The sequence below is a fragment of the Taeniopygia guttata genome, chromosome 36 (genome assembly GCF_048771995.1).
Source record: "Taeniopygia guttata chromosome 36, bTaeGut7.mat, whole genome shotgun sequence".
Taxonomy (NCBI): domain Eukaryota; kingdom Metazoa; phylum Chordata; class Aves; order Passeriformes; family Estrildidae; genus Taeniopygia; species Taeniopygia guttata.
The window spans coordinates 136,490-161,375 of NC_133061.1; the positions used below are offsets into that span (position 1 = coordinate 136,490).

The window sequence follows — 24,886 nt, forward strand, 5'->3', positions numbered from 1 at the left end:
CTCTATGGTCACTGTGGTCAGTCAGTGGTCAGTGTGGTCACTCTGCGGTCACTCTGGTCAGTCAGTGGTCACTCAGTGGTCACTCAGTGGTCACTCAGGGGTCACTCAGGGCCATTTTGAGTCAATTTTGGGCCATTTCTAGGGGATTTTTGTGTCGTTTTTGGGGTTATGGTCACTGTGGTCAGTCAGTGGTCAGTGTGGCCAGTCAGTGGTCAGTGTGGCCACTCAGTGGTCACTCGGGGGTCACTCAGGGGTCACTCACGGCCATTTTGGGTCAATTTTGGGGCATTTTTAGAGGATTTTTGGGACTTTTTTGGGATTTTTGTGTCGTTTTTGGGGTTCTGGTCACTGTGGTCACTCTGGTCAGTCAGTGGTCACTCAGTGGTCACTCGGGGGTCACTCAGGGGTCACTCACGGCCATTTTGAGTCAACTTTGGGCCATTTTTAGGGGATTTTTGTGTCGTTTTTGGGGTTATAATCACTGTGGTCACTCTATGGTCACTGTGGTCACTGTGGTCAGTCAGTGGTCACTCTCTGGTCAGTGTGGTCACTCAGTGGTCACTCAGTGGTCACTCGGGGGTCACTCAGGGGTCACTCACAGCCATTTTTGGGGGATTTTCTGGACTTTTTTGGGATTTTTCTGTCGTTTTTGGGGTTCTGGTAACTCAGGGGTCAGTGGTCAGTCAGTGGTCACTCAGTGGTCACTCGGGGGTCACTCACGGCCATTTTGGGTCAACTTTGGGGCATTTTTAGGAGATTTTTGGGCCATTTTTAGAGGATTTTGGGGACTTTTTTGGGATTTTTGTGTCGGTTTTGGGGTTATGGTCACTGTGGTCAGTCAGTGGTCACTGTGGTCACTCAGTGGTCACTCGGGGGTCACTCAGTGTCACTCATGGCCATTTTGGGTCATTTTTGGGTCAATTTTGGGTCATTTTTATGGGATTTTTGGGACTTTTTTGGGATTTTTGTGTCGTTTTTGGGGTTATGGTCACTCAGGGTCACTGTGGTCAGTCAGTGGTCAGTCAGTGGTCACTCAGGGGTCACTCGGGGGTCACTCACCGCCATTTTGAGTCAACTTTGGGGGATTTTTAGGAGATTTTTGGGCCTTTTTTGGGATTTTTGTGTCGTTTTTGGGGTTCTGGTCACTGTGGTCAGTCAGTGGTCAGTGTGGTCAGTGTGGTCAGTCAGTGGTCAGTCAGTGGTCAGTCAGTGGTCACTCGGGGGTCACTCAGTGGTCACTCACCGTGCCGCAGCTCCCGCAGCAGCACCTCCTGCAGCCCCAGCAGGAACCCGTAGTGTCCATGGGGTCAGTGGTCACTCTATGGTCACTGTGGTCACTGCGGTCACTGTGGTCAGTCAGTGGTCAGTGTGGTCACTCAGGGGTCACTCGGGGGTCACTCACAGCCATTTTGTGTCATTTTTGGGTCATTTTTGGGTCATTTTTAGAGGATTTTTGGGACTTTTTTGGGATTTTTGTGTCGTTTTTGGGTTTATTGTTACTCAGGGGTCAGTGGTCACTCTGCGGTCACTCTGGTCAGTCAGTGGTCACTCAGTGGTCACTCACGGCCATTTTGAGTCAACTTTGGGGCATTTTTAGGAGATTTTTGGGCCATTTATAGAGGATTTTGGGACTTTTTTGGGATTTTTGGGACTTTTTTGGGATTTTTGTGTCGTTTTTGGGGTTATGGTCACTCTGGTCAGTCCGTGGTCACTCAGTGGTCACTCAGTGGTCACTCGGGGTCACTCAGGGTCACTCACCGTGCCGCAGCTCCCGCAGCAGCACCTCCTGCAGCCCCAGCAGGAACCCGTAGTGTCCGTGGGGTCAGTGGTCAGTGTGGTCACTCTATGGTCACTGTGGTCAGTCAGTGGTCACTCAGTGGTCAGTGTGGTCACTCAGGGTCACTCACCGTGCCGCAGCTCCCGCAGCAGCACCTCCTGCAGCCCCAGCAGGAACCCGTAGTGTCCGTGGGGTCAGTGGTCAGTGTGGTCACTCTGCGGTCACTGTGGTCACTCTGGTCAGTCAGTGGTCACTCAGGGTCACTCATGGCCATTTTGGGTCAATTTTGGGGCATTTTTGGGGCATTTTTAGGGGATTTTTGGGCTATTTTTAGAGAATTTTTGGGACTTTTTTGGGATTTTTGTGTTGTTTTTGGGTTTATTGTTACTCAGGGGTCAGTGGTCACTCTGCGGTCACTGTGGTCAGTCAGTGGTCAGTGTGGTCAGTCAGTGGTCACTCAGTGGTCACTCAGGGGTCACTCACGGCCATTTTGGGTCAATTTTAGGGCATTTTTAGAGGATTTTTGGGACTTTTTTGGGATTTTTGTGTCGTTTTTGGGGTTCTGGTCACTGTGGTCAGTCAGTGGTCAGTGTGGTCACTCAGTGGTCACTCAGTGGTCACTCAGGGTCACTCACCGTGCCGCAGCTCCCGCAGCAGCACCTCCTGCAGCCCCAGCAGGAACCCGTAGTGTCCGTGGGGTCAGTGGTCAGTGTGGTCACTCTGCAGTCACTGTGGTCACTCTGATCAGTCAGTGGTCACTCAGTGGTCACTCAGTGGTCACTCGGGGGTCACTCAGGGGTCACTCAGGGGTCAATCACGGCCATTTTGGGTCAATTTTGGGGCATTTTTAGGGGATTTTTGGGACTTTTTTGGGATTTTTGTGTCGTTTTTGGGGTTCTGGTCACTGTGGTCAGTCAGTGGTCAGTGTGGTCACTCAGTGGTCAGTGTGGTCACTCAGTGGTCACTCAGTGGTCAGTCAGTGTCACTCATGGCCATTTTGGGTCATTTTTGGGGCATTTTTAGTGGATTTTTGGGACTTTTTTGGGATTTTTGTGCCGTTTTTGGGGTTCTGGTCACTGTGGTCAGTCAGTGGTCAGTGTGGTCACTCAGTGGTCACTCAGTGGTCACTCAGTGGTCACTCAGGGGTCACTCACCGTGCCGCAGCTCCCGCAGCAGCACCTCCTGCAGCCCCAGCAGGAACCCGTAGTGTCCGTGGGGTCAGTGGTCAGTGTGGTCACTCTATGGTCACTCTGGTCAGTCAGTGGTCAGTGTGGTCACTCAGTGGTCACTCGGGAGTCACTCAGGGGTCACTCACCGTGCCGCAGCTCCCGCAGCAGCACCTCCTGCAGCCCCAGCAGGAACCCGTAGTGTGGTCACTCTATGGTCACTGTGGTCACTCTGGTCAGTCAGTGGTCACTCGGGGGTCACTCAGGGTCACTCACCGTGCCGCAGCTCCCGCAGCAGCACCTCCTGCAGCCCCAGCAGGAACCCGTAGTGTCCGTGGGGTCAGTGGTCAGTGTGGTCACTCTACGGTCACTGTGGGGTCACTCACGGCCATTTTGAGTCAACTTTGGGGCATTTTTAGGGGATTTTTGGTACTTTTTTGGGATTTTTGTGTCGTTTTTGGGGTTCTGGTCACTGTGGTCAGTCAGTGGTCAGTGTGGTCAGTCAGTGGTCACTCAGTGGTCACTCGGGGGTCACTCATGGCCATTTTGAGTCAACTTTGGGGCATTTTTAGGAGATTTTTGGGCCATTTTTAGGGGATTTTGGAACTTTTTTGGGATTTTTGTGTCGTTTTTGGGGTTGAGGTCACTGTGGTCAGTCAGTGGTCAGTGGGGTCACTCAGTGATCAGTCAGTGGTCACTCGGGGGTCACTCAGTGGTCACTCACGGCCATTTTGGGTCAATTTTGGGGCATTTTTAGTGGATTTTTGGGGCTTTTTTGGGATTTTTGTGTAGTTTTTGGGGTGCTGGTCACTGTGGTCACTCTGGTCAGTCAGTGGTCACTCAGGGGTCACTCAGGGGTCACTCACGGCCATTTTGGGTCAATTTTGGGGCATTTTTAGGGGATTTTTGTGTCGTTTTTGGGTTTATTGTTACTCAGGGGTCAGTGGTCACTCTATGGTCACTGTGGTCACTCTGGTCACTCAGTGGTCACTCAGTGGTCACTCAGTGGTCACTCGGGGGTCACTCAGTGGTCACTCAGGGGTCACTCACAGCCATTTTGGGTCAATTTTGGGCCATTTTTAGGGGATTTTTGTGTCGTTTTTGGGGTTCTGGTCACTCAGGAGTCAGTGGTCACTCTGCGGTCACTGTGGTCACTCTGGTCAGTCAGTGGTCACTCAGTGGTCAGTCAGTGGTCACTCAGGGTCACTCGGGGTCACTCACCGTGCCGCAGCTCCCGCAGCAGCACCTCCTGCAGCCCCAGCAGGAACCCGTAGTGTCCGTGGGGTCAGTGGTCACTCTATGGTCACTGTGGTCACTGTGGTCACTCTGGTCAGTCAGTGGTCACTCAGTGGTCACTCAGTGGTCACTCACGGCCATTTTGGATCAATTTTGGGGCATTTTTAGGGGATTTTTGTGTCGTTTTTGGGGTTATGATCACTGTGGTCACTCAGCGGTCACTGTGGTCAGTGTGGTCACTCAGTGGTCACTCAGGGGTCACTCACGGCCATTTTGGGTCAATTTTGGGCCATTTTTAGAGGATTTTTGGGACTTTTTTGGGATTTTTGTGTCGTTTTTGGGGTTATGGTCACTCTGGTCAGTCAGTGGTCAGTCAGTGGTCACTCAGGGTCACTCAGGGTCACTCACCGTGCCGCAGCTCCCGCAGCAGCACCTCCTGCAGCCCCAGCAGGAACCCGTAGTGTCCGTGGGGTCAGTGGTCAGTGTGGTCACTCTGCGGTCACTGTGGTCACTCTGGTCAGTCAGTGGTCAGTGTGGTCACTCAGGGGTCACTCAGTGGTCACTCACGGCCATTTTGAGTCAACTTTGGGGCATTTTTAGGAGATTTTTGGGCCATTTTTAGAGGATTTTTGGGACTTTTTTGGATTTTTGTGTCGTTTTTGGGGTTCTGGTCACTGTGGTCAGTCAGTGGTCACTCAGTGGTCAGTGTGGTCACTCGGGGGTCACTCGGGGGTCACTCAGGGGTCACTCACGGCCATTTTGAGTCAACTTTGGGGCATTTTTAGGAGATTTTTGGGCCATTTTTAGAGGATTTTGGGACTTTTTTGGGATTTTTGTGTCGTTTTTGGGGTTATGATCACTGTGGTCACTCTGGTCACTCAGTGGTCACTCAGTGGTCACTCAGGGTCACTCGGGGTCACTCACCGTGCCGCAGCTCCCGCAGCAGCACCTCCTGCAGCCCCAGCAGGAACCCGTAGTGCCCATGGGGTCAGTGGTCAGTGTGGTCACTCTATGGTCACTGTGGTCACTGTGGTCACTCAGTGGTCAGTGTGGTCAGTCAGTGGTCAGTCAGTGGTCAGTCAGTGGTCACTCAGTGGTCACTCAGGGGTCACTCATGGCCATTTTGGGTGAATTTTGGGGCATTTTTAGGGGATTTTTAGGACTTTTTGGGGATTTTTGTGTCGTTTTTGGGGTTCTGGTCACTGTGGTCAGTCAGTGGTCACTCTGGTCACTCAGTGGTCACTCAGTGGTCACTCGGGGGTCACTCAGGGGTCACTCACGGCCATTTTGGATCAATTTTAGGGCATTTTTAGGGGATTTTTGGGACTTTTTTGGGATTTTTGTGTCGTTTTTGGGGTTGTGGTCACTCTGGTCAGTCAGTGGTCAGTCAGTGGTCAGTGTGGTCAGTCAGTGGTCACTCAGTGGTCATTGTGGTCACTCAGGGGTCACTTGGGGGTCACTCAGTGGTCACTCACGGCCATTTTGAGTCAACTTTGGGGCATTTTTAGGAGATTTTTGGGCCATTTTTAGAGGATTTTGGGACTTTTTCGGGATTTTTGTGTCGTTTTTGGGGTTATGGTCACTGTGGTCACTCTGCGGTCACTGTGGTCACTCTGGTCAGTCAGTGGTCAGTCAGTGGTCAGTCAGTGGTCACTCAGTGGTCACTCAGGGGTCCCTCAGGGGTCACTCAGGGCCATTTTGAGTCAACTTTGGGGCATTTTTAGGAGATTTTTGGGCCATTTTTAGAGGATTTTGGGACTTTTTTGGGATTTTTGTGTCGTTTTTGGGGTTATGGTCACTGTGGTCAGTCAGTGGTCAGTGTGGTCACTGTGGTCACTCAGTGGTCTCTCAGTGGTCACTCGGGGGTCACTCAGGGCCATTTTGGGTCAATTTTGGGGCATTTTTAGGAGATTTTGGGGCATTTTTAGGGGATTTTTGGGACTTTTTTGGGATTTTTGTGTCGTTTTTGGGCTTATGATCACTGTGGTCACTCTGCGGTCACTGTGGTCACTCTGGTCAGTCAGTGGTCACTCAGTGGTCACTCAGGGGTCACTCAGCAGTCAGAGGGGTCACTCAGGGGTCACTCACGGCCATTTTGAATCAATTTTAGGGGCATTTTTAGGGGATTTTTGGGACTTTTTTGGGATTTTTGTGTCGTTTTTGGGGTTCTGGTCACTGTGGTCACTCTGGTCACTCAGTGGTCACTCAGTGGTCACTCAGGGTCACTCGGGGTCACTCACCGTGCCGCAGCTCCCGCAGCAGCACCTCCTGCAGCCCCAGCAGGAACCCGTAGTGTCCGTGGGGTCAGTGGTCAGTGTGGTCACTCTATGGTCACTGTGGTCACTGTGGTCACTCAGTGGTCAGTGTGGTCAGTCAGTGGTCAGTCAGTGGTCAGTCAGTGGTCACTCAGTGGTCACTCAGGGGTCACTCATGGCCATTTTGGGTGAATTTTGGGGCATTTTTAGGGGATTTTTAGGACTTTTTGGGGATTTTTGTGTCGTTTTTGGGGTTCTGGTCACTGTGGTCAGTCAGTGGTCACTCTGGTCACTCAGTGGTCACTCAGTGGTCACTCGGGGGTCACTCAGGGGTCACTCATGGCCATTTTGGATCAATTTTGGGCAATTTTAGAGGATTTTTGGGACTTTTTTGGGATTTTTGTGTCGTTTTTGGGGTTATGGTCACTCTGGTCAGTCAGTGGTCACTGTGGTCAGTGTGGTCAGTCAGTGGTCACTCAGTGGTCACTCAGGGGTCACTCACGGCCATTTTGGATCATTTTTGGGGCATTTTTAGAGGATTTTGGGGACTTTTTTGGGATTTTTGTGTCGTTTTTGGGGTTATGATCACTGTGGTCACTGTGGTCAGTCAGTGGTCACTCGAGGGTCACTCAGGGGTCACTCAGGGGTCACTCACCGTGCCGCAGCTCCCGCAGCAGCACCTCCTGCAGCCCCAGCAGGAACCCGTAGTGTCCGTGGGGTCAGTGGTCACTGTGGTCACTGTGGTCACTCTGGTCAGTCAGTGGTCACTCAGTGGTCACTCAGGGTCACTCAGGGTCACTCACCGTGCCGCAGCTCCCGCAGCAGCACCTCCTGCAGCCCCAGCAGGAACCCGTAGTGTCCGTGGGGTCAGTGGTCAGTGTGGTCACTCTGTGGTCACTGTGGTCAGTCAGTGGTCAGTGTGGTCACTCTATGGTCACTGTGGTCACTGTGGTCAGTCAGTGGTCAGTGTGGTCACTCAGGGGTCACTCACGGCCATTTTGAGTCAACTTTGGGCCATTTTTAGGAGATTTTTGGGCCATTTTTAGAGGATTTTGGGGACTTTTTTGGGATTTTTGTGCCGTTTTTGGGGTTCTGGTCAGTGTGGTCACTCAGTGGTCAGTGTGGTCACTCAGTGGTCACTCAGGGTCACTCAGGGTCACTCACCGTGCCGCAGCTCCCGCAGCAGCACCTCCTGCAGCCCCAGCAGGAACCCGTAGTGCTCCTGCATCTCCTGCGACGGGTCCACCATCAGCGTCCGCACCAGGTTGGAGCAGTAGGACTTGTAGCGGATGCCCATGGAGCAGGTGATGGCCCCGAAGTGCATGTGGGACTTGTCGCTGCGGGTTTGGGGTGAAAAAATGGGATTTTGGGAAAAAACGGGGAGAAAAACGGAAAAATTATCAAAAACTGTGAAAAAACGGCCCAAATTTACCCAAATCTTTGGGATTTTGGGTACCTGACGATGCTGAACTTGAGGTTTTCATTGCTGCCACTCCAGATGACCAGGTTGGACCAATTTTTTGGATCAATTTTGGTATTTTTTTGGTAAATTTTGCGTTTTTTTCCAAATTCCGGTAAATTGACCCAAATTTAACCAAATCCGGGGAATTTTGGGTACCTGACGACGCTGAACTTGATGTTTCCGTTGCCGCCACTCCAGATGACTGAGGTGGACCAATTTTTTAGGTCAATTTTGGCTTTTTTTGGTAAATTTTGCTTTTTTTTTCCAAATTTCGGTAAATTGACCCAAATTTAACCAAATCCGGGGAAATTTGGGTACCTGACAACGCTGAACTTGACGTTGCCGTTGCCGCCACTCCAGATGACTGAGGTGGACCAATTTTTTGGGTAATTTTTGGGTATTTTTTGGCAGATTTTGGGTTTTTTTTCCAAATTCCGGTAAATTGACCCAAATTTAACCAAATCCGGGGGATTTTGGGTACCTGACGACGCTGAATTTGAGGTTGTCATTCCCACCACTCTGGATGACCGGGTTGGACCAATTTTTTGCGTAATTTTTGGGTATTTTTTTGGTATATTTTGCTTTTTTTTCCAAATTTCGGTAAATTGACCCAAATTTACCCAAATCCGGGGGAATTTGGGTACCTGACGACGCTGAACTTGAGGCTGTAGTTGCCGCCACTCCAGATGACTGAGGTGGACCAATTTTTTGCGTAATTTTTGGGTATTTTTTGGCAGATTTTGGGGTTTTTTTCCAAATTTCAGTAAATTGACCCAAATTTAACCAAATTTGCGGGATTTTGGGTACCTGACGATGCTGAACTTGAGGCTGTCATTGCCACCACTCCAGATAACCGGAGCGAACCAATTTTTTGGGTCAATTTTGGCATTTTTTTGGTAAATTTTGCATTTTTTTCCAAATTTTGGTAAATTGACCCAAAATTAACCAAATTTGTGGGATTTTGGGTACCTGACGACGCTGAATTTGAGGTTTTCATTGCCACCACTCAGGATGACCAGTGTAAACTAATTTTTTAGGGCAATTTTAGTATATTTTTGGTAAATTTTGGCATTTTTTGGTAAATTTTGCGGTTTTTTTTCCAAATTTTGGTAAATTGACCCAAATTTAACCAAATTTGGGGGAATTTGGGTACCTGACGACGCTGAATTTGAGGTTGTAGCTGCCCCCACTCCAGATGACTGAGGTGGACCAATTTTTTAGGTCAATTTTGGCATTTTTTGGCAGATTTTGCGGTTTTTTTTCCAAATTTCGGTAAATTGACCCAAATTTAACCAAATTTGTGGGATTTTGGGTACCTGACGACGCTGAACTTGAGGCTGTCATTGCTGCCACTCCGAATGACCAGTGTGAACCAATTTTTTGGGTCAATTTTGGCATTTTTTGGTAAATTTTGCGTTTTTTTCCAAATTTCGGTAAATTGACCCAAATTTAACCAAATCCGTGGGATTTTGGGTACCTGACGACGCTGAACTTGAGGCTGTAGTTGCCCCCACTCCAGATGACTCAGATGGACCAATTTTTTGCGTAATTTTTGGGTATTTTTTGGCAGATTTTGGGGTTTTTTTCCAAATTTCGGTAAATTGACCCAAATTTACCCAAATCTGCGGGATTTTGGGTACCTGACAACGCTGAATTTGAGGTTGTAGTTGCCGCCGCTCTGGATGATGGGGGGGTAGCACATCTCCACCGCCGAGGGGTCGGCGCCCGCCAGGAACTTCTTCTCCTCGATGGCCTTCTCCACCGCCTCGGCCAGCTTGCTGTGCCGCACCTTCTGCGGGGGCATTTTGGGGGAAAAACACACAGTTACGGGATTTTGGTAAAAAAAACCCCATTTTTGGCAAAAAATTGCGATTTTCGGCCAAAAAATGGCGATTTTTGGCAAAAAAAACGCTGTTTTAGGTCAAAAAATCACCATTTTTGGCCAGAAAATGCAAATTTTTAGCAAGGGTTTTGGGGTAAAAACCCAAATTTTTAGCCAAAAAAATGCAGGTTTGGGGAGAAAATTTCAATTTTCGGCCAAAAACCCGATTTTTGGAAAAAAACCCATGATTTTCGGCAAAAGAACCTGATTTTTGGTACGAAAACCCAGATTTTCAGTCATCGTGCTGTGCTGCACCTTCTGCGGGGGCACAGTGATGTCATCGTGACGTCATTTTGGGGAAAAACACACAGTTCTGGGATTTTGGCAAAAAAAAAAATCAATTTTTGGCAAAAAAACGTCGATTTTCGGCCAAAAAAACGCGATTTACAACCAAAAATATGTGATTTTCGGACAGAAAATTGCCATTTTTGGCCAGAAAATGCAGATTTTCTGCCAGGTTTCGGGGGTAAAGACCCAAATTTTCAGCCAAAAAAAATGCAGGTTTTGGGTGAAAACGCCAATTCCGGGATTTGAGGCAAAAAAAACATGATTTTCGGCCAAAGAATTACATTTTTTGGCCAGAAAAGCCCAATTTTTGGCCAATGAATTCCAATTTTCAGCCAGGATTTCAGGGTGAAAACCCCAATTTAAGAATTTTGGGTAAAAACCAGAATTTTCAGCCAAAATCCCTGATTTTCAGCCGAAAAAACCTAATTTGGCAAGAAAACCCAAATTTTTGGCAAAAAAAACCCAATTTTCGGCAAAAAACCCCGATTTTTGGAAAGAAAACCCCGATTTTCATCCATCTTGCTGTGCCGCACCTTCTGCGGGGGCAGTGACGTCATCGTGACATCATCATGATGCCAGTTTGGGAAAAAAACCCAAATTTTGGGATTTTTGGCAAAAAAACCTGAACTTTGGCCAAAAAAATCCCGATTTTCGGCCAAAAAACCCCAATTTTTGGCCAGAAAACCCCAATTTTCAGCCAAGATTTTGGGGCTACCTCAAAACTCCAATTTTTGACGAACCCAACCTCAAAACTCCAATTTTTGACCCAACCCAAACCCAAAACTCCAATTTTTGACCCAACCTCAAAACTCCGATTTTTGACCCAACCCAACCTCAAAATTTCAATTTTTGACCCAACCCAACCTCAAAGCTCCAATTTTTGACCCAACCCAACCTCAAAACTCCAATTTTTGACCCAAACTAACCTCAAAACTCCAATTTTTGACCCAACCCAAACCCAAATCCCGCGTTTTTCGCCCCAACCTCGTCGGCGTCGACGATCTCCATGACGCGCTCCTTGAAGAACTTGGTGAAGACCTCGGAGGTGATGGCGGCCGCTTTGCGCATCAGCTGCAGCTCCACCTCCTCCTTGGCCGCCATGGCCTGCGCCACGGCCGCGCTGACGTCCACCTGCGGCCGCGGAACAGCGGTGACCCTTCCGACTCAATGTTGGCCCTTCCCACCCCAACGTTGACTCTTCCAACCCAACTTTGACTCTTCCAACCCAACGTTGACCCTTCCGACCCAACGTTGGCCCTTCAAACCCAACTTTGACTCTTCTGACCCAACTTTGACTCTTCCGACCCAACTTTGACTCTTCCAACCCAACTTTGACCCTTCCAAGCCAACATTGACCCTTCCAACCCAACCCCAACTCATCAAACCCAACTCTGACTCTTCCAACCCAACTTTAACTCTTCTGACCCAACCTTGACCCTTCCAACTCAACGTCGACCATTCCGACCCAACTTTGACTCTTCCAACCCAACTTTGACCCTTCCGACCCAACGTTGACCCTTTCGACCCAACGTTGACTCTTCTGACCTAACTTTGACTCTTCCAACCCAACCCCAACTCATTGAACCCAACTTTGACTCTTCCAACCCAACTTTGACTCTTCAAACCCAACTTTGACCCAACTTTGACCCATCCAACCCAACTTTGACCCTTCCAATCCAACTTTGACCCAACTTTGACCCTTCCAAGTCAACTTTGACCCATCCAACCCAACTCCAACTCTTCCAACCCAACTTCGACCCTTCCAACACAACTTTGACCCATCCAACCCAACCCCAACCCAACTTTGACCCATCAAACCCAACTCCAACTCTTCCAACCCAACTTTGACCCTTCCAACCCAACCCCAACCCAACTCTGACCCATCCAACCCAACCCCGACCCAACTTTGACCCATCAAACCCAACTCCAACTCTTCAAACCCAACTTTGACCCAACTTTGACAATTCCAACCCAACTTAGACCCATCCAACCCCACCCCACCCCAACCCTGCCCCCCCGGACCTTCTCAAAGCCCTCCTTGGCCAGGGCGTCGTTCCAGCTCCTCAGGAACTCGCCGGGGAATTTGTCCTTGGCGAAGACGCCGAGGCGGCGCCCGCCGCGGCTGCCGCGCAGCGCCTCCAGCAGCTTCTCGAAGTTCGCCTTGTTGCTCTCGTTCTGCGGGGCGGCGCGAGACCCCAGAGTCACCCCAAAATGGCCGCCGAAAACCCACCCCAAAATGACCCCAAAATGGCCGCCAAAAACCCACCGGATGACCCCAAAATGGCCGCCGAAAACCCAACGGGTGAGCCCAAAATGGCCGCCGAAACCCCAAGGGCTGACCCCAAAATGGCCGCCGAAAACCCCAACGAGTGAGCCCAAAATGGCCGCCGAAAACCCACCCCAAAATGACCCCAAAATGGCCGCCGAAAACCAAAGTGAACCCAAAATGGCCGCCGGGACGCCAAAATGGCCGCCGAAAACCCAACATGTGACCCCAAAATGGCCACCGAAACCCAACGGATGACCCCAAAATGGCCACCGAAAACCCAACAGGTGACCCCAAAATGGCCGCCGGGATTCCAAAATGGCCACCGAAACACAAAGTGACCCCAAAATGGCCGCCAGGACTCCAAAATGGCCACCGAAACACAAAGTGAGCCCAAAATGGCCGCCAGGACACCAAAATAACCCCAAATTTTTACAAAATGGCCACCAGGACACTAAAACCCAAAATTACCCCAAAATGGCCCCTGGGACACCAAAATGGCCACCAGGACCCCAAAGTGGCCCCAAAATGGCCGCCGGGATGCAAAAATGGACACCAAAACCCCAAAGTGACCCGAAAATGGCCGCTGGGACACCAAAATGGCCACCGAAACCCAAAGTGACCCCAAAATGACCACCAGGACGCCAAAATGGCCTCCAGGACCCCAAAATAACCATAAATTTTCACAAAATGGCCACCAGGAAACGAAAACCCAAAATTACCCCAAAATGGCCGCCGGGACCCCAAAATGGAGACCAGGACACCAAAATGGCCTCCAGGACCCCTAAATAGCCCCAAATTATCCCAAAATGGCCTCCAGGACGCCAAAATAGCCCCAAAATGGACACCAGGACACCAAAATGGCCTCCAAGACCCCCAAAAAAACCAAAATTACTCCAAAATGGCGTCCAGGACCCGATAACAGCCACCAGGACCCCAAAAATACTCCAAAATAACCCCAAAATGGCCACCAGGACACCAAAATTGACACTGGGACCCCAAAATGGCCACCAGGACCCCAAAAAACCAAAATTACCCCAAAATGGCGTCCAGGACCCCATAACATTCACCAGGACCCCAAAATGCCCCAAATTACCCCAAAATGGCCTCTAGGACCCCAAAAAACCCCAAATTACCCCAAAATGGTCTCCAGGACCCCAAAGTGGCTTCCAGGACCCCAAAAAACCCCAAATTATCCCAAAATGGCATCCAGGACCCCAAAGGGGCTTGCAGGACCCCAAAAAACCCCAAATTATCCCAAAATGGCCTCCAGCACCCCAAAATTGCCCCAAAATGGAGACCAGGACGCCAAAATGGCCTCCAGGACCCCAAAAAACTCCAAAATGGCCTCCAGGACCCCAAAATGGCCTCCAGGACCCCAAAAAAACCCCAAATTACCTCAAAATGGCCTCCAGGACCCCAAAAAAACCCAAATTACCCCAAAATGGCCTCTAGGACCCCAAAATGGCCTCCAGGACCCCAAAAAAACCCAAAATTATCCCAAAATGGCCACCAGGACCCCAAAATGGCGTCCAGTGACCCCAAGTGAGCCCAAAATGGCCTCCAGGACCCCAAAATGGCCTCCGGGACCCCAAAGTGGCCTCCAGGACCCAAAAAAACATCAAATTACCCCAAAATGGCCACCAGGACCCCAAAATTGCCCCAAAATGAACACTGGGACACCAAAATTGACACCCAGAGGCCAAAATGGCCACCAGGACCCAAAAAAACCCCAAATTACCCCAAAATTGCATCCAGGACCCCAGAATAGCCTCAAAATGGACACCAGGACCCCAAAAAGTCCACCAGGGCTCCAAAAAACCCCAAATTACCCCAAAATGGCGTCCAGGACCCCAAAATGGCCTCCAGTGACCCCAAGTGAGCCCAAAATGGCTCCGAAGACCCCAAAAAGTCCCAAATTACCCCAAAATGGCGCCCAGGACCCCCAGAAAACCCCAAATTATCCCAAAATGGCCACCGGGACCCCAAAATAGCCCCAAAATGGCCACCGGGACCCCCAAAAAAACCCAAATTACCCAAAATGGCGTCCAGGACCCCATAACTGCCACCAGGACCCCAAAATGCCCCAAATTACTCCAAAATGGCTTCCAGCACCCTAAAATGGCCACCAGTAACCCCAAGTGAGCCCAAAATGGCCCCGAAGACCCCAAAAAGTCCCAAAATAACCCCAAAATGGCCTCCAGGACCCCCAAAAAACCCTAAATTACCCCAAAATGGCCTCCGGGACCCCCAAAAAACCCAAATTACCCCAAAATGGCCTCTAGGACTGCAAAATGGCCACCAGGACCCCAAAAAACCCCAAAATTATCCCAAAATGGCCTCCAGGACACCATAACAGCCACCAGGACCCCAAAACACCCCAAAATTACCTCAAAATGGCCTCCAGGACCCAAAAATGTCCTCCAGGACCCCAGGTGAGCCCAAAATGGCTCCGAAAACCCAAAAAGTCCCAAAATAACCCCAAAATGGCCTACAGGACCCCCAAAAAACCCAAAATTATCCCAAAATGGCCTTTACGACCCCAAAATGGTCACCAGGACCCCAGAAACCCCCAAATTACCCCAAAATGGCCTCTAGGACCCCAAAATGGCCTCCAGGACCCCAAAATGGCCTCTAGGACCCCCAAAAAACCCCAAATTATCCCAAAATGGCGTCCAGGACCCCATAACAACCACCAGGACCCCAAAAAACCCCAAAATAACCCCAAAATAGCGCCCAGGACCCCAAAATGACCCGAATCTCCCCAAAAGGTCCCCACCTTCTCGCGGACGAGCAGCGTCACCGCCGGGAGGCCGTTGGTGCCCTCGGCGCCCTTGGGTGGCGCCACCTGCTTGAGGAACTCGACCTTCTTGCGGCTGGCCAGGAACAGGACGCGCTCCTCGCAGAACAGCATCACCGTGTCCGTCAGCTCGTAGCCGAAAAGCCACGTCTGAGACCCAAAAATCGGTTAGATCACCCCAAAAATAACCCAGGAATCCAAAACACCTCAGAGAAACTCCAAAAAAGCACCCAGGAACCCAAAAAACCACCCAGGAACCTAAAAAACCACCCAGGAACCCCAAAACACCACCCAGGAACCCAAAAAACCATCCAGGAACCCCAAAAAAACACCCAGGAACCCAAAAAACCAACCAGGAACCCAAAAAAACTCAGAGAAACCCCAAAAAACCACCCAGGAACCCAAAAAAACAATCAGGAACCCCAAAAAACAATCAGGAACCCAAAAAACCACCCAGGAACCCAAAGATGAGCTCCTTGCAGAACAGCATCACCGTGTCCGTCAGCTCGTAGCCGAAAAGCCACGTCTGAGACCCAAAAATCGGTCAGATCACCCCAAAATAACCCAGGAATCCAAAACACCTCAGAGAAACCAAAAAAGTCCACCCAGGAATCCAAAAAACCTCAGAGAAACCCAAAAAAACCACCCAGGAACCCTAAAAAACCAACCAGGAACCTCAAAAAACCACCCAGGAACCAAAAAAACCACCCAGGAACCCAAAAAAACAATCAGGAACCCCAAAAAAACACCCAGGAACCCCAAAAAACCACCCAGGAACCCAAAAAACCTCAGAGAAACCACGAAAAACCACCCAGAAACCCAAAAAACAACCCAGGAACCCCAAAAAACCACCCAAGAACCCAAAAAAAACAACCAGGAACCTCAAAAAACCACCCAGGAACCCCAAAAAACCACCCAAGAACCCAAAAAAAACAACCAGGAACCTCAAAAAACCACCCAGGAACCCCAAAAAACCTCAGAGAAACCCCAAAAAACCTCAGAGAAACCCCAAAAAACCACCCAGGAACCCAAAAAACCACCCAGGAACCAAAAAACCCACCCAGGAACCCAAAGATGAGCTCCTGGCAGAACAGCATCACCGTGTCCGTCAGCTCGTAGCCGAAAAGCCACGTCTGAGACCCAAAAATCGGTCAGATCACCCCAAAAATAACCCAGGAATCCAAAACACCTCAGAGAAACCAAAAAAATCCACCCAGGAACCCAAAAAACCACCCAGGAACCCAAAAAACCACCCAGGAACCCAAAGATGAGCTCCTCGCAGAACAGCATCACCGTGTCCGTCAGCTCGTAGCCGAAAAGCCACGTCTGAGACCCAAAAATCGGTCAGATCACCCCAAAAATAACCCAGGAATCCAAAAAAGTCAGAAAAACCCCAAAAAACCTCAGAGAAACCCCAAAAAAACTCAGAGAAACCCCAAAAAACCACCCAGGAACCCCAAAAAACCACCCAGGAACCCAAAAACCACCCAGGAACCCCAAAAAACCTCAGAGAAATCCCAAAAAAACACCCAGGAACCCAAAAAACCACCCAGGAACCCAAAAAACCTCAGAGAAAACCCAAAAAACCTCAGAGAAACCCAAAAAATCTACCCAGGAACCCAAAAAACCTCAGAGAAACCCCAAAAAACCACCCAGGAACCCCAAAAACCACCCAGGAACCCAAAAAACCACCCAGGAATCAAAAAAACCACCCAGGAACCCAAAAAACCACCCAGGAACCCAAAAAAAAACACCCAGGAACCCAAAAAACCACCCAGGAACCCAAAGATGAGCTCCTGGCAGAACAGCATCACCGTGTCCGTCAGCTCGTAGCCGAAAAGCCACGTCTGAGACCCAAAAATCGGTCAGATCACCCCAAAAATAACCCAGGAATCCAAAACACCTCAGAGAAACCAAAAAAGTCCACCCAGGAACCCCAAAAAACCAAGCAGGAACCCAAAAACCACCCAGGAATCCAAAACACCTCAGAGAAACCCCAAAAAACCACCCAGGAACCCCAAAAAACCTAAAAGAAATCCCAAAAAACCACCCAGGAACCCAAAAAACCACCCAGGAACCCAAAGATGAGCTCCTCGCACAATAGCATCACCGTGTCCGTCAGCTCGTAGCCAAAAAGCCACGTCTGAGACCCAAAAATCGGTCAGATCACCCCAAAAAATGTCATGGAGACCCCAAAAAACCTCAGGGATGTCAAAAAAATAACACAGGAACCCCAAAAAACCTCAGAGAAACCTCAAAAAACCACCCAGGAGCCCAAAAAACCATCAGAGAAACCCCAAAAAACCACCCAGGAACCCCAAAAACCCACCCAGGAATCCAAAAAACCTCAGAGAAACCCAAAAAACCATCCAGGAACCCAAAAAACCACCCAGGAACCCAAAAAACCTCAGAGAAACCCCAAAAAACCACCTAGGAACCCAAAAAAACCACCCAGGGACCCAAAAAACCTCAGAGAAACCCCAAAACAGCCCAGAAATGCCAAATTCAGTCAGGGAGACCCCAAAAATCCTTTGAGAAAACCCAAAATGAACCAGGGAACCCCAAAAGGGACAAAAAAACCACAAAAGGGACAAAAAAATCCCAAAATGGATCAAGGAAACCCCAAAAAGGAACAAAAAAAACCAAAAAGGGACAAAAAAACCTGAAAAGATCAAGGAAACACCAAAAAGGGAAAAAATTCCTTAAAATGGATCAAGGAAACCCCAAAAGGGACAAAAAAACCCCAAAATGGATCAAGGAAACCCCAAAAGGGCCAAAAAAAACCCAAATGGATCAAGGAAACCCCAAAAAGGAACAAAAAAACCAAAAAGGGACAAAAAAACCCAAAAATATCAAGGAAACCCCAAAAGGGACAAAAAAAACCCAAAATGGATCAAGGAAACACCAAAAAGGAACAAAAAACCCCAAAAGTAACCATGGAACCCCAAAAGAAAGAAAAAACCCCAAAAGTAACCAGGGAACCCCAAAAGGAACAAAAAAAAAACCAAAATGGAACAAGGAAACCCCAAAAAGGAACAAAAAACCCTAAAAAAGAAACAAAAAAGCCCGAAAGGAGCAGAGACACCCCAAAATGGGTAAAAAAACCCCAAAAAATGGACAAAAAAAAAAACCAAAAAGGAACCAGGAAACCCCAAAAGGAACCAGAAACACCAAAATGAACAAAAAACCCCAAAATTATGAGGAAAGTCCCCAAAAGCAAGAGAGAAACCCCAAAAATAATGGGATGGCGCCAAAAATGAGAGAATTCAGCCAAAAATGGAGGAATTTACCCTAAAATGGGAAAATTTACCCAAAAAAATGGGGGGATTTACCCCAAAATGGGAAAATTTACCCAAAAAAAATGGGGGATTTACCCCAAAATGGGAAAATTTACCCCAAAATATGGGGGGATTTACCCCAAAATTGGGGAAATTTACCCCAAAATGAGGCATTTACCCCAATATTGAGGGATTTACATCAAAAATAACAAAAATTTATCTAAAAATGAGAGAATTCACCCAAAAATGGGGAGATTTACCCTAAAATGGGGGAATTTGCCCCAAATGGGGGATTTACCCCAAAAATGGGGGATTTATCCAAAAATGGGGGGATTTACCCCAAAAATGGGGGGATTTGTCCCAAAAATCGGGGATTTACCTAAAAATAGGGAGATTTACCCCAAAAATGGGGGATTTACCCCAAAAATGGTGGATTGATCCCAGAATGGGGGGATTTACCCCAAAAAGTGAGATAATTCATCCAAAATTGAGGAAATTTACCCAAAAATGAGGGGATGCCCCTAAAAATGAAAAAATTCATCCCAAACTGGGGGAATTTGCCCAAAAATGAGAAAATTTCCTCAAAAATTAGCCCAAAGGGATTTGGGGTTTTTCTCACAGAGTTTGGGTTTTTTCTCAGGAATTTTGGGGTTTTTTTTATCATATTTTTGGTTTTTTTCTCGGATTTGGGGATTTTTCCCAGATTTTGGGATTTTTCACAGATTTGGGGATTTTTCACACAGATTTTGGGATTTTCCCCAAGATTTTGAGATTTTTTTACACATGTTTTTTGGGATTTTTCACACAGATTTTTTGGGATTTTTTTCACGCAGATTTTGAGGTTTTTCCCAGGATTTTGGGATTTCCCACCAATATTTTTGGGCTTTTTCTCAGGAATTTCGCAGTTTTCTTTAGAATTTTGGGTTTTTTCCCAAAACTTCAGTATTTTTCACACAGATTTTGGGGTTTTCCTCATGTTTTTGCTTTTTTTTCCCCAGAATATCAGAATTTTAGGATTTTTAACCCAGATTTTTGGGGTTTTTCTCAGGAATTTCGGGATTTTTCACCCAGATTTTGCTTTTTTCCCCCAGGATTTCAGGATTTTTCACCCAGATTTTGGGGTTTTTCTCAGGAATTTCGGGGTTTTCTTCAAGATTTTGGTTTTTTCCCAGATTTCGGGATTTTTCACCCAGATTTTTGAGGTTTTTCTCAGGAATTTTGGGGTTTTCCTCAGGATTTTGGATTTTTTCCCAGAATTTCAGTATTTTTCACCCAGATTTTTGAGGTTTTTCTCAGGAATTTCAGGGTTTTCCTCAGGATTTGGTGTTTTTTCCCAGGATTTCGGGATTTTTCCCACAGATTTTAGGGTTTTCCCCAGGATTTCAGGATTTTTCACCCAGATTTTTGAGGTTTTTCTCAGGAATTTCGGTGTTTCCCTCAGGAATTTGGGTTTTTTCCCAGGATTTCGGGATTTTTCACCCAGATTTTGCTTTTTTCCCCAGGATTTCAGTATTTTTCACCCAGATTTTTGGGGGTTTTTCTCAGGACTTTCGGGGTTTTCCTCAGGATTTTTTTTTTTCCCAGATTTCGGGATTTTCTCCCCAGATTTTTGGGTTTTTTTCTGTTTTTTTTGCCCACCTGCAGCGCCGTGGATTTGGCGTAGACGATCTCCTCATCCACGCCCACGGCCACCACGATGGCGTCGACGCCGCCGAACTCATCCTCGCCTTTCTGGGGAAAAGGAGACCCAAAATCAGCCAAATTCACCCCAAAATTATCCCCGCAGCAGCCCCAAATTCACCCCAAAATATTCCCCTGCAACAACCCCGAATTTACCCAAATTTACCCCAAAAAATTCCCTGACATTGACACTGCCGAACTCATCCTCGCCTTTCTGGGGGGCAGGAGACCCAAAATCACCCAAATTCACCCCAAAAATTCCCTTATCAGCAGCCCCAAATTCACCCCAAAATATCCCTGCGCCAACCCCGAATTTACCCAAATTCACCCCAAAATATCCCTGACATCGACGCCGCCGAACTCATCCTCGCCATTCTGGGGGACAGGTGACCCAAAATCACTCAAATTCACCCCAAAATTATCCCTGCAGCAACCCTGAACTCACCCCAAAATATTCCCCTGCAACAACCCCGAATTTACCCAAATTCACCCCAAAATATTTCCCTACAAAAGCTCCAAATTTACCCCAAAAATTCCCCCATCAGCAGCCCCAAATTCACCCCAAAATATTCCCCTGCAACAACCCCGAATTTACCCAAATTCACCCCAAAATATTCCCCTGCAGAAGCCCCAAATTTACCCCAAAAATTCCCCCTGCAGCAGCCCTAATTCACCCCAAAATATCCCTGCAAGAACTCCGAATTTACCCAAATTCACCCCCAAAACAATGTCCTGCAGCAGCCCCAAATTCACCCAAAATCACCCCAAAATATCCCCTACAGAAGCTCCAAATTCACACAAATTAGCCCTAAAACAACGTCCTGCAGCAACCCTGAATTTACCCCAAAAATTCCCCTGCAGTAACCCCAAATTCCACAAAATTCACCCCAAATTCACTCCAAACCCTCAAAAATCCCCTCAGCCCCCCCAGGTTTTCCTAAACCCCCTAAAATTTACCTCAAATCCCCAAAATTTACACCAATTCCCCGAAATTCACCTCAGCCCCACCAAATTTACCCCAAAGTCCCCAAATTCACCTCAGCCCTGCAACATTTACCCCAAAACCCCCAAAATTCACCCCAAACCCTCCAAATTTCCCCCAAATTCCCCTCAAATCCCCCAAATTTACCCAAAACTCTTCAACTTTACCCCAAATTCCCCTCAAATCCCCAAAATTTACCCCAAACTCTTCAACTTTACCCCAAATTCCCCTCAAACCCCCCAAATTCCCCTCAAACCCCTTAAATTTACCCCAAACTCCCCCAAATTTGCCTCAAACCCCCCAAATTTCCCTCAAATCCCCCATTTTTACTTCAAACCCTCCAAATTCTCCCCAAATTCCCAAAATTCACCTCAGCACGGCCAAATTTAGCCGAAATTCCCCTCAAACCACCCAAAATTTACCCCAAATTCCCCAATTTCCCTCAGCCCTCCCCCAAATTTCCCATAAAACCTCAAAATTCCCCTCAAAACCTCCAAATTTCCCTCAAACCCTCCAAATTCCCCTAAAACTCCACAAATCCCCCTCAGGCCCCACAAATTCCCCTCAGCGCCCCCAAATTCCCCTCAGATCTCCCAAATTTACCCCAAATTTCTCTCAGCCCCCCCAAATTCCCCTCAGGCCCCACAAATTCCCCTCAGGCCCCACAAATTCCCCTCAGATTTCCCAAATCCACCCCAAATTCCTCTCAGCCACCCAGATTTCCCTCAGATTTCCCAAATCCACCCCAAATTCCTCTCAGCTCCCCCAAATTCCCCTCAGCCCCCACAAATTCCCCTCAGGCCCCCCAAATCCACCTCAGGCCCCTCAGATTTCCCAAATTCACCCCAAATTTCAATCAGCCACCCCAAATCCCCCTCAGGCCCCACAAATTCCCCTCAGTGCCCCCAGATTTTCCTAAATTTTCCCAAATTCACCCCAAATTCCCCTCAGCCACCCGAGATTTACCTCAGATTTCCCAAATTCACCCCAAATTTCTCTCAGGCCCCCCAAATCCCCCTCAGGCCCCACAAATTCCCCTCAGCGCCCCCAAATTTCCCTCAGATCTCCCAAATCCACCCCAAATTTCTCTCAGGCCCCACAAATTCCCCTCAGATTTCCCAAATCCACCCTAAATTTCTTTCAGGCCCCCCAAATCCCCCTCAGGCCCCCCAAATTTCCCAAATTCACCCCAAATTTCTCTCAGCCCCCTCAGGCCCCACAAATCCCCCTCAGACCCCACAAATCCCGCTCAGTCCCCCTCAGATTTCCCTCAGATCTCCTAAATCCACCCCAAATTTCTCTCAGCCCCCCCAAATCCCGCTCAGGACCCCCAAATCTCCCTCAGGCCCCACAAATTCCCCTCAGATTTCCCAAATTCACCCCAAATTTCTCTCAGCCCCCACAGATTTCCCTCAGGCCCCACAAATTTCCCTCAGAGCTCCCAAATCCCCCTCAGGCCCCCCAAATCCCCCTCAGGACCCACAAATTCCCCTCAGCCCCCTCAGATTTCCCAAATCCCGCCCAAATTTCTCTCAGCCCCCCTAAATCCCCCTCAGTTCCCCCCCATCCCCTCCCCCACCTGCCAGCTGGCGTAGAGCCGCCGCAGCCGCCGCGCGAAGGCCTCGCGGTCCAGGCTCAGCGCCATCAGCCGGCCCGGCCGCGGCCCCGCCGGGAGCCTGGGGGGGGAATCGCCGGGCGGGGAGGGACCTTCCTCCCCTCACACCGCCTCTTCTTCCTCCTCCTCCTCCTCCTCTTCCTCCGCCGCCGCCGCCGCCGCTCCCGCCCCTGCCGCGCCGCGGCGCCCGCCGGAAGCGCCGCCTGAGGCGACTTCCGCTTCCGGTGGGCGCGAAAAGGGCGGGAGGAGGAGGAGGAGGAGGGGGAGGGAGGGGAAAGCGGCGGTGGGGGAGGGGAAAGGGGCGGGGGGAGGGGGAGGATTAAAAATATTAAAAATGAGGTGAAAAAGGAAAAAAAAATGGGGAAAATCGGTGAAGGGGGAGGGAAAAAAACGGAAAAAAGAAACGGTTGGCGGAGGGTCACGTGATGGAGGAGAGGCGGGAAATGGCGCGTGAGGCGCCGGTGTCACGTGACCGCTCCTGAGGGGAAAAGGGGCGGGGCTTAAAGGGGTCACGTGATGCGGAAGGAGGGGAGAGGCAAAAAATACAGAAAATGCAGCAAAAAATAACGAAAAAATAATAAAAATAAAATAAAACACAAACTAACAAAAGGTTCACAAAAAATAAAAAAAAATAAATGAAAAAGAAACAAAAAAAAGGAAAAAAAAATTTTAAAACCCACAAAAAAGTCAAAAAACTGAAAAAAAGCCCATAAATAGTTAAAAATATGAGAAAAAGCAAAAGAACCCTGAAAAAAACTAACAAAAAAACCTAAAAAACAATATTTAAAAATGTGAGAAAAATTAAAAGAACCCTGGAAAAAACTAACAGAAAAAAACCTAATTAAAAAAAAACACAAACAAAAAAAAAACCTCACAAAAAAGTAAAAAGAAAATGAGAAAGAAACAAAAAAAAACAAACTGAAAAAAACTTTAAAAACCACAAAAAAAAGTAAAAAAACTGAAAAAAACCCAAAAATAGTTAAAAATATGAGAAAAAACGAAATAACCCTGAAAAAAACTAACAGAAATAAAATAATAAAATAAAAACCAGAAGCGGAAAAAAACCTCACAAAAAAGTTAAAAGAAAAAAAAAAGAAAAAGAAACAAAAAAAGGAAAAAAATGTAAAAACCCCCAAGAAGTCAAAAAACTGAAAATATTTGAAAATATGAGAAAAAACAAAAGAAACCCTGCAAAAAACTGACAAAAAAAACCTAAAAAAAACCACCAAAAATATTTAAAAATATGGGAAAAAATAAAAGAACCTTGAAAAAAGTAACAAAAAAACCTAATAAAAAAAGAAACAACAAAACCCAAAAATATTTTAAACTATGAGAAAAAACAAAAGAACCTGAAAAAAGTAACAAAAAAAACCAAAAAATATTTTAAAATATGAGAAAAAACAAAAGAACCCTGAAAAAGACTAACCAAAAAAACCCAAAAAAATCCCCAAAAATATTTAAAAATATGAGAAAAAAGAAAAAGAAGCCTGCAAAAATTAAAAAAAAAAACCTAAAAAAAACCCCCAAAAATTATTTTAAAATATGAGAAAAAACAAAAGAACCTTGAAAAAAACTAACAAAAAAAAATCCTAAAAAAAAAGAAACAAAAAACCCCAAAAAATATTTAAAAATATGAGAAAAAAACAACAGAACCCTGAAAAAAACTAACCAAAAAACAAACAAACAAAAAAAACCTCAAAAATATTTAAAAATATGAAAAAAACCCAAAATAACCCTGAAAAAAACTAACTAAAAAAAACCTAAACAAAAAAAAACCCCAAAATCCCAAAAATATTTAAAAATATGAGAAAAAGCAAAAGAACCCTGAAAAAAACTAACAAAAAACCAAAAAACCCCAAAAACCCAAAAATATTTAAATATATGAGAAAGAACAGAAGAACCCTGAAAGAAACTAATATAAAAAAACTCACAAAAAAAGCCCAAAAAAACCCCAGGAAACAAAAAAAAACTTTGAAAAAAAACCCAAAAAACCATAAAAAATAGGGAAAAAAAACCTCCAAAAAATTTTAAATAAACCCCAAAAACCAAAAAATAAAAACCTCCAAAAATAAAATTTAAAATAACCAAAACAAAAAAAAGCAAAGCAGGAAAATCGTGAGGGGGAGACGTGAGTGTGGAGATCGTTAATTAACCATAAATCAATTAATTATTCGGGTTGTCTATCAAGGGGCAGGACAA

The 24,886-nt window shown here is 47.3% G+C and overlaps 1 protein-coding gene across 3 annotated transcripts in view; it reads right to left on the bottom strand.

Moving 5' to 3' along the window:
• Nucleotides 1–22,905, bottom strand: part of SUPT16H (SPT16 homolog, facilitates chromatin remodeling subunit) — a 60,578-nt gene extending 37,673 nt beyond the window's left edge. The window contains exons 1-7 of one of the 3 annotated variants that reach the window (XM_072921347.1): nt 22,652–22,902; nt 20,049–20,141; nt 15,112–15,282; nt 12,089–12,241; nt 11,051–11,197; nt 9,537–9,688; nt 7,599–7,771 (exon numbers count right to left, since the gene is read on the bottom strand). In XM_072921347.1, the coding sequence (XP_072777448.1) occupies nt 7,599–7,771; nt 9,537–9,688; nt 11,051–11,197; nt 12,089–12,241; nt 15,112–15,282; nt 20,049–20,141; nt 22,652–22,717 (955 nt within the window). In that variant the 5' untranslated portion in view covers nt 22,718–22,902. Of the gene's footprint in view, nt 1–7,598; nt 7,772–9,049; nt 9,256–9,536; nt 9,689–11,050; nt 11,198–12,088; nt 12,242–15,111; nt 15,283–20,048; nt 20,142–22,651 lie in introns of those variants that run through there. The other 2 variants (XM_072921348.1, XM_072921349.1) reach the window with 2 other exon arrangements.
• Between the last annotated feature and the right edge of the window lie 1,981 nt (nt 22,906–24,886).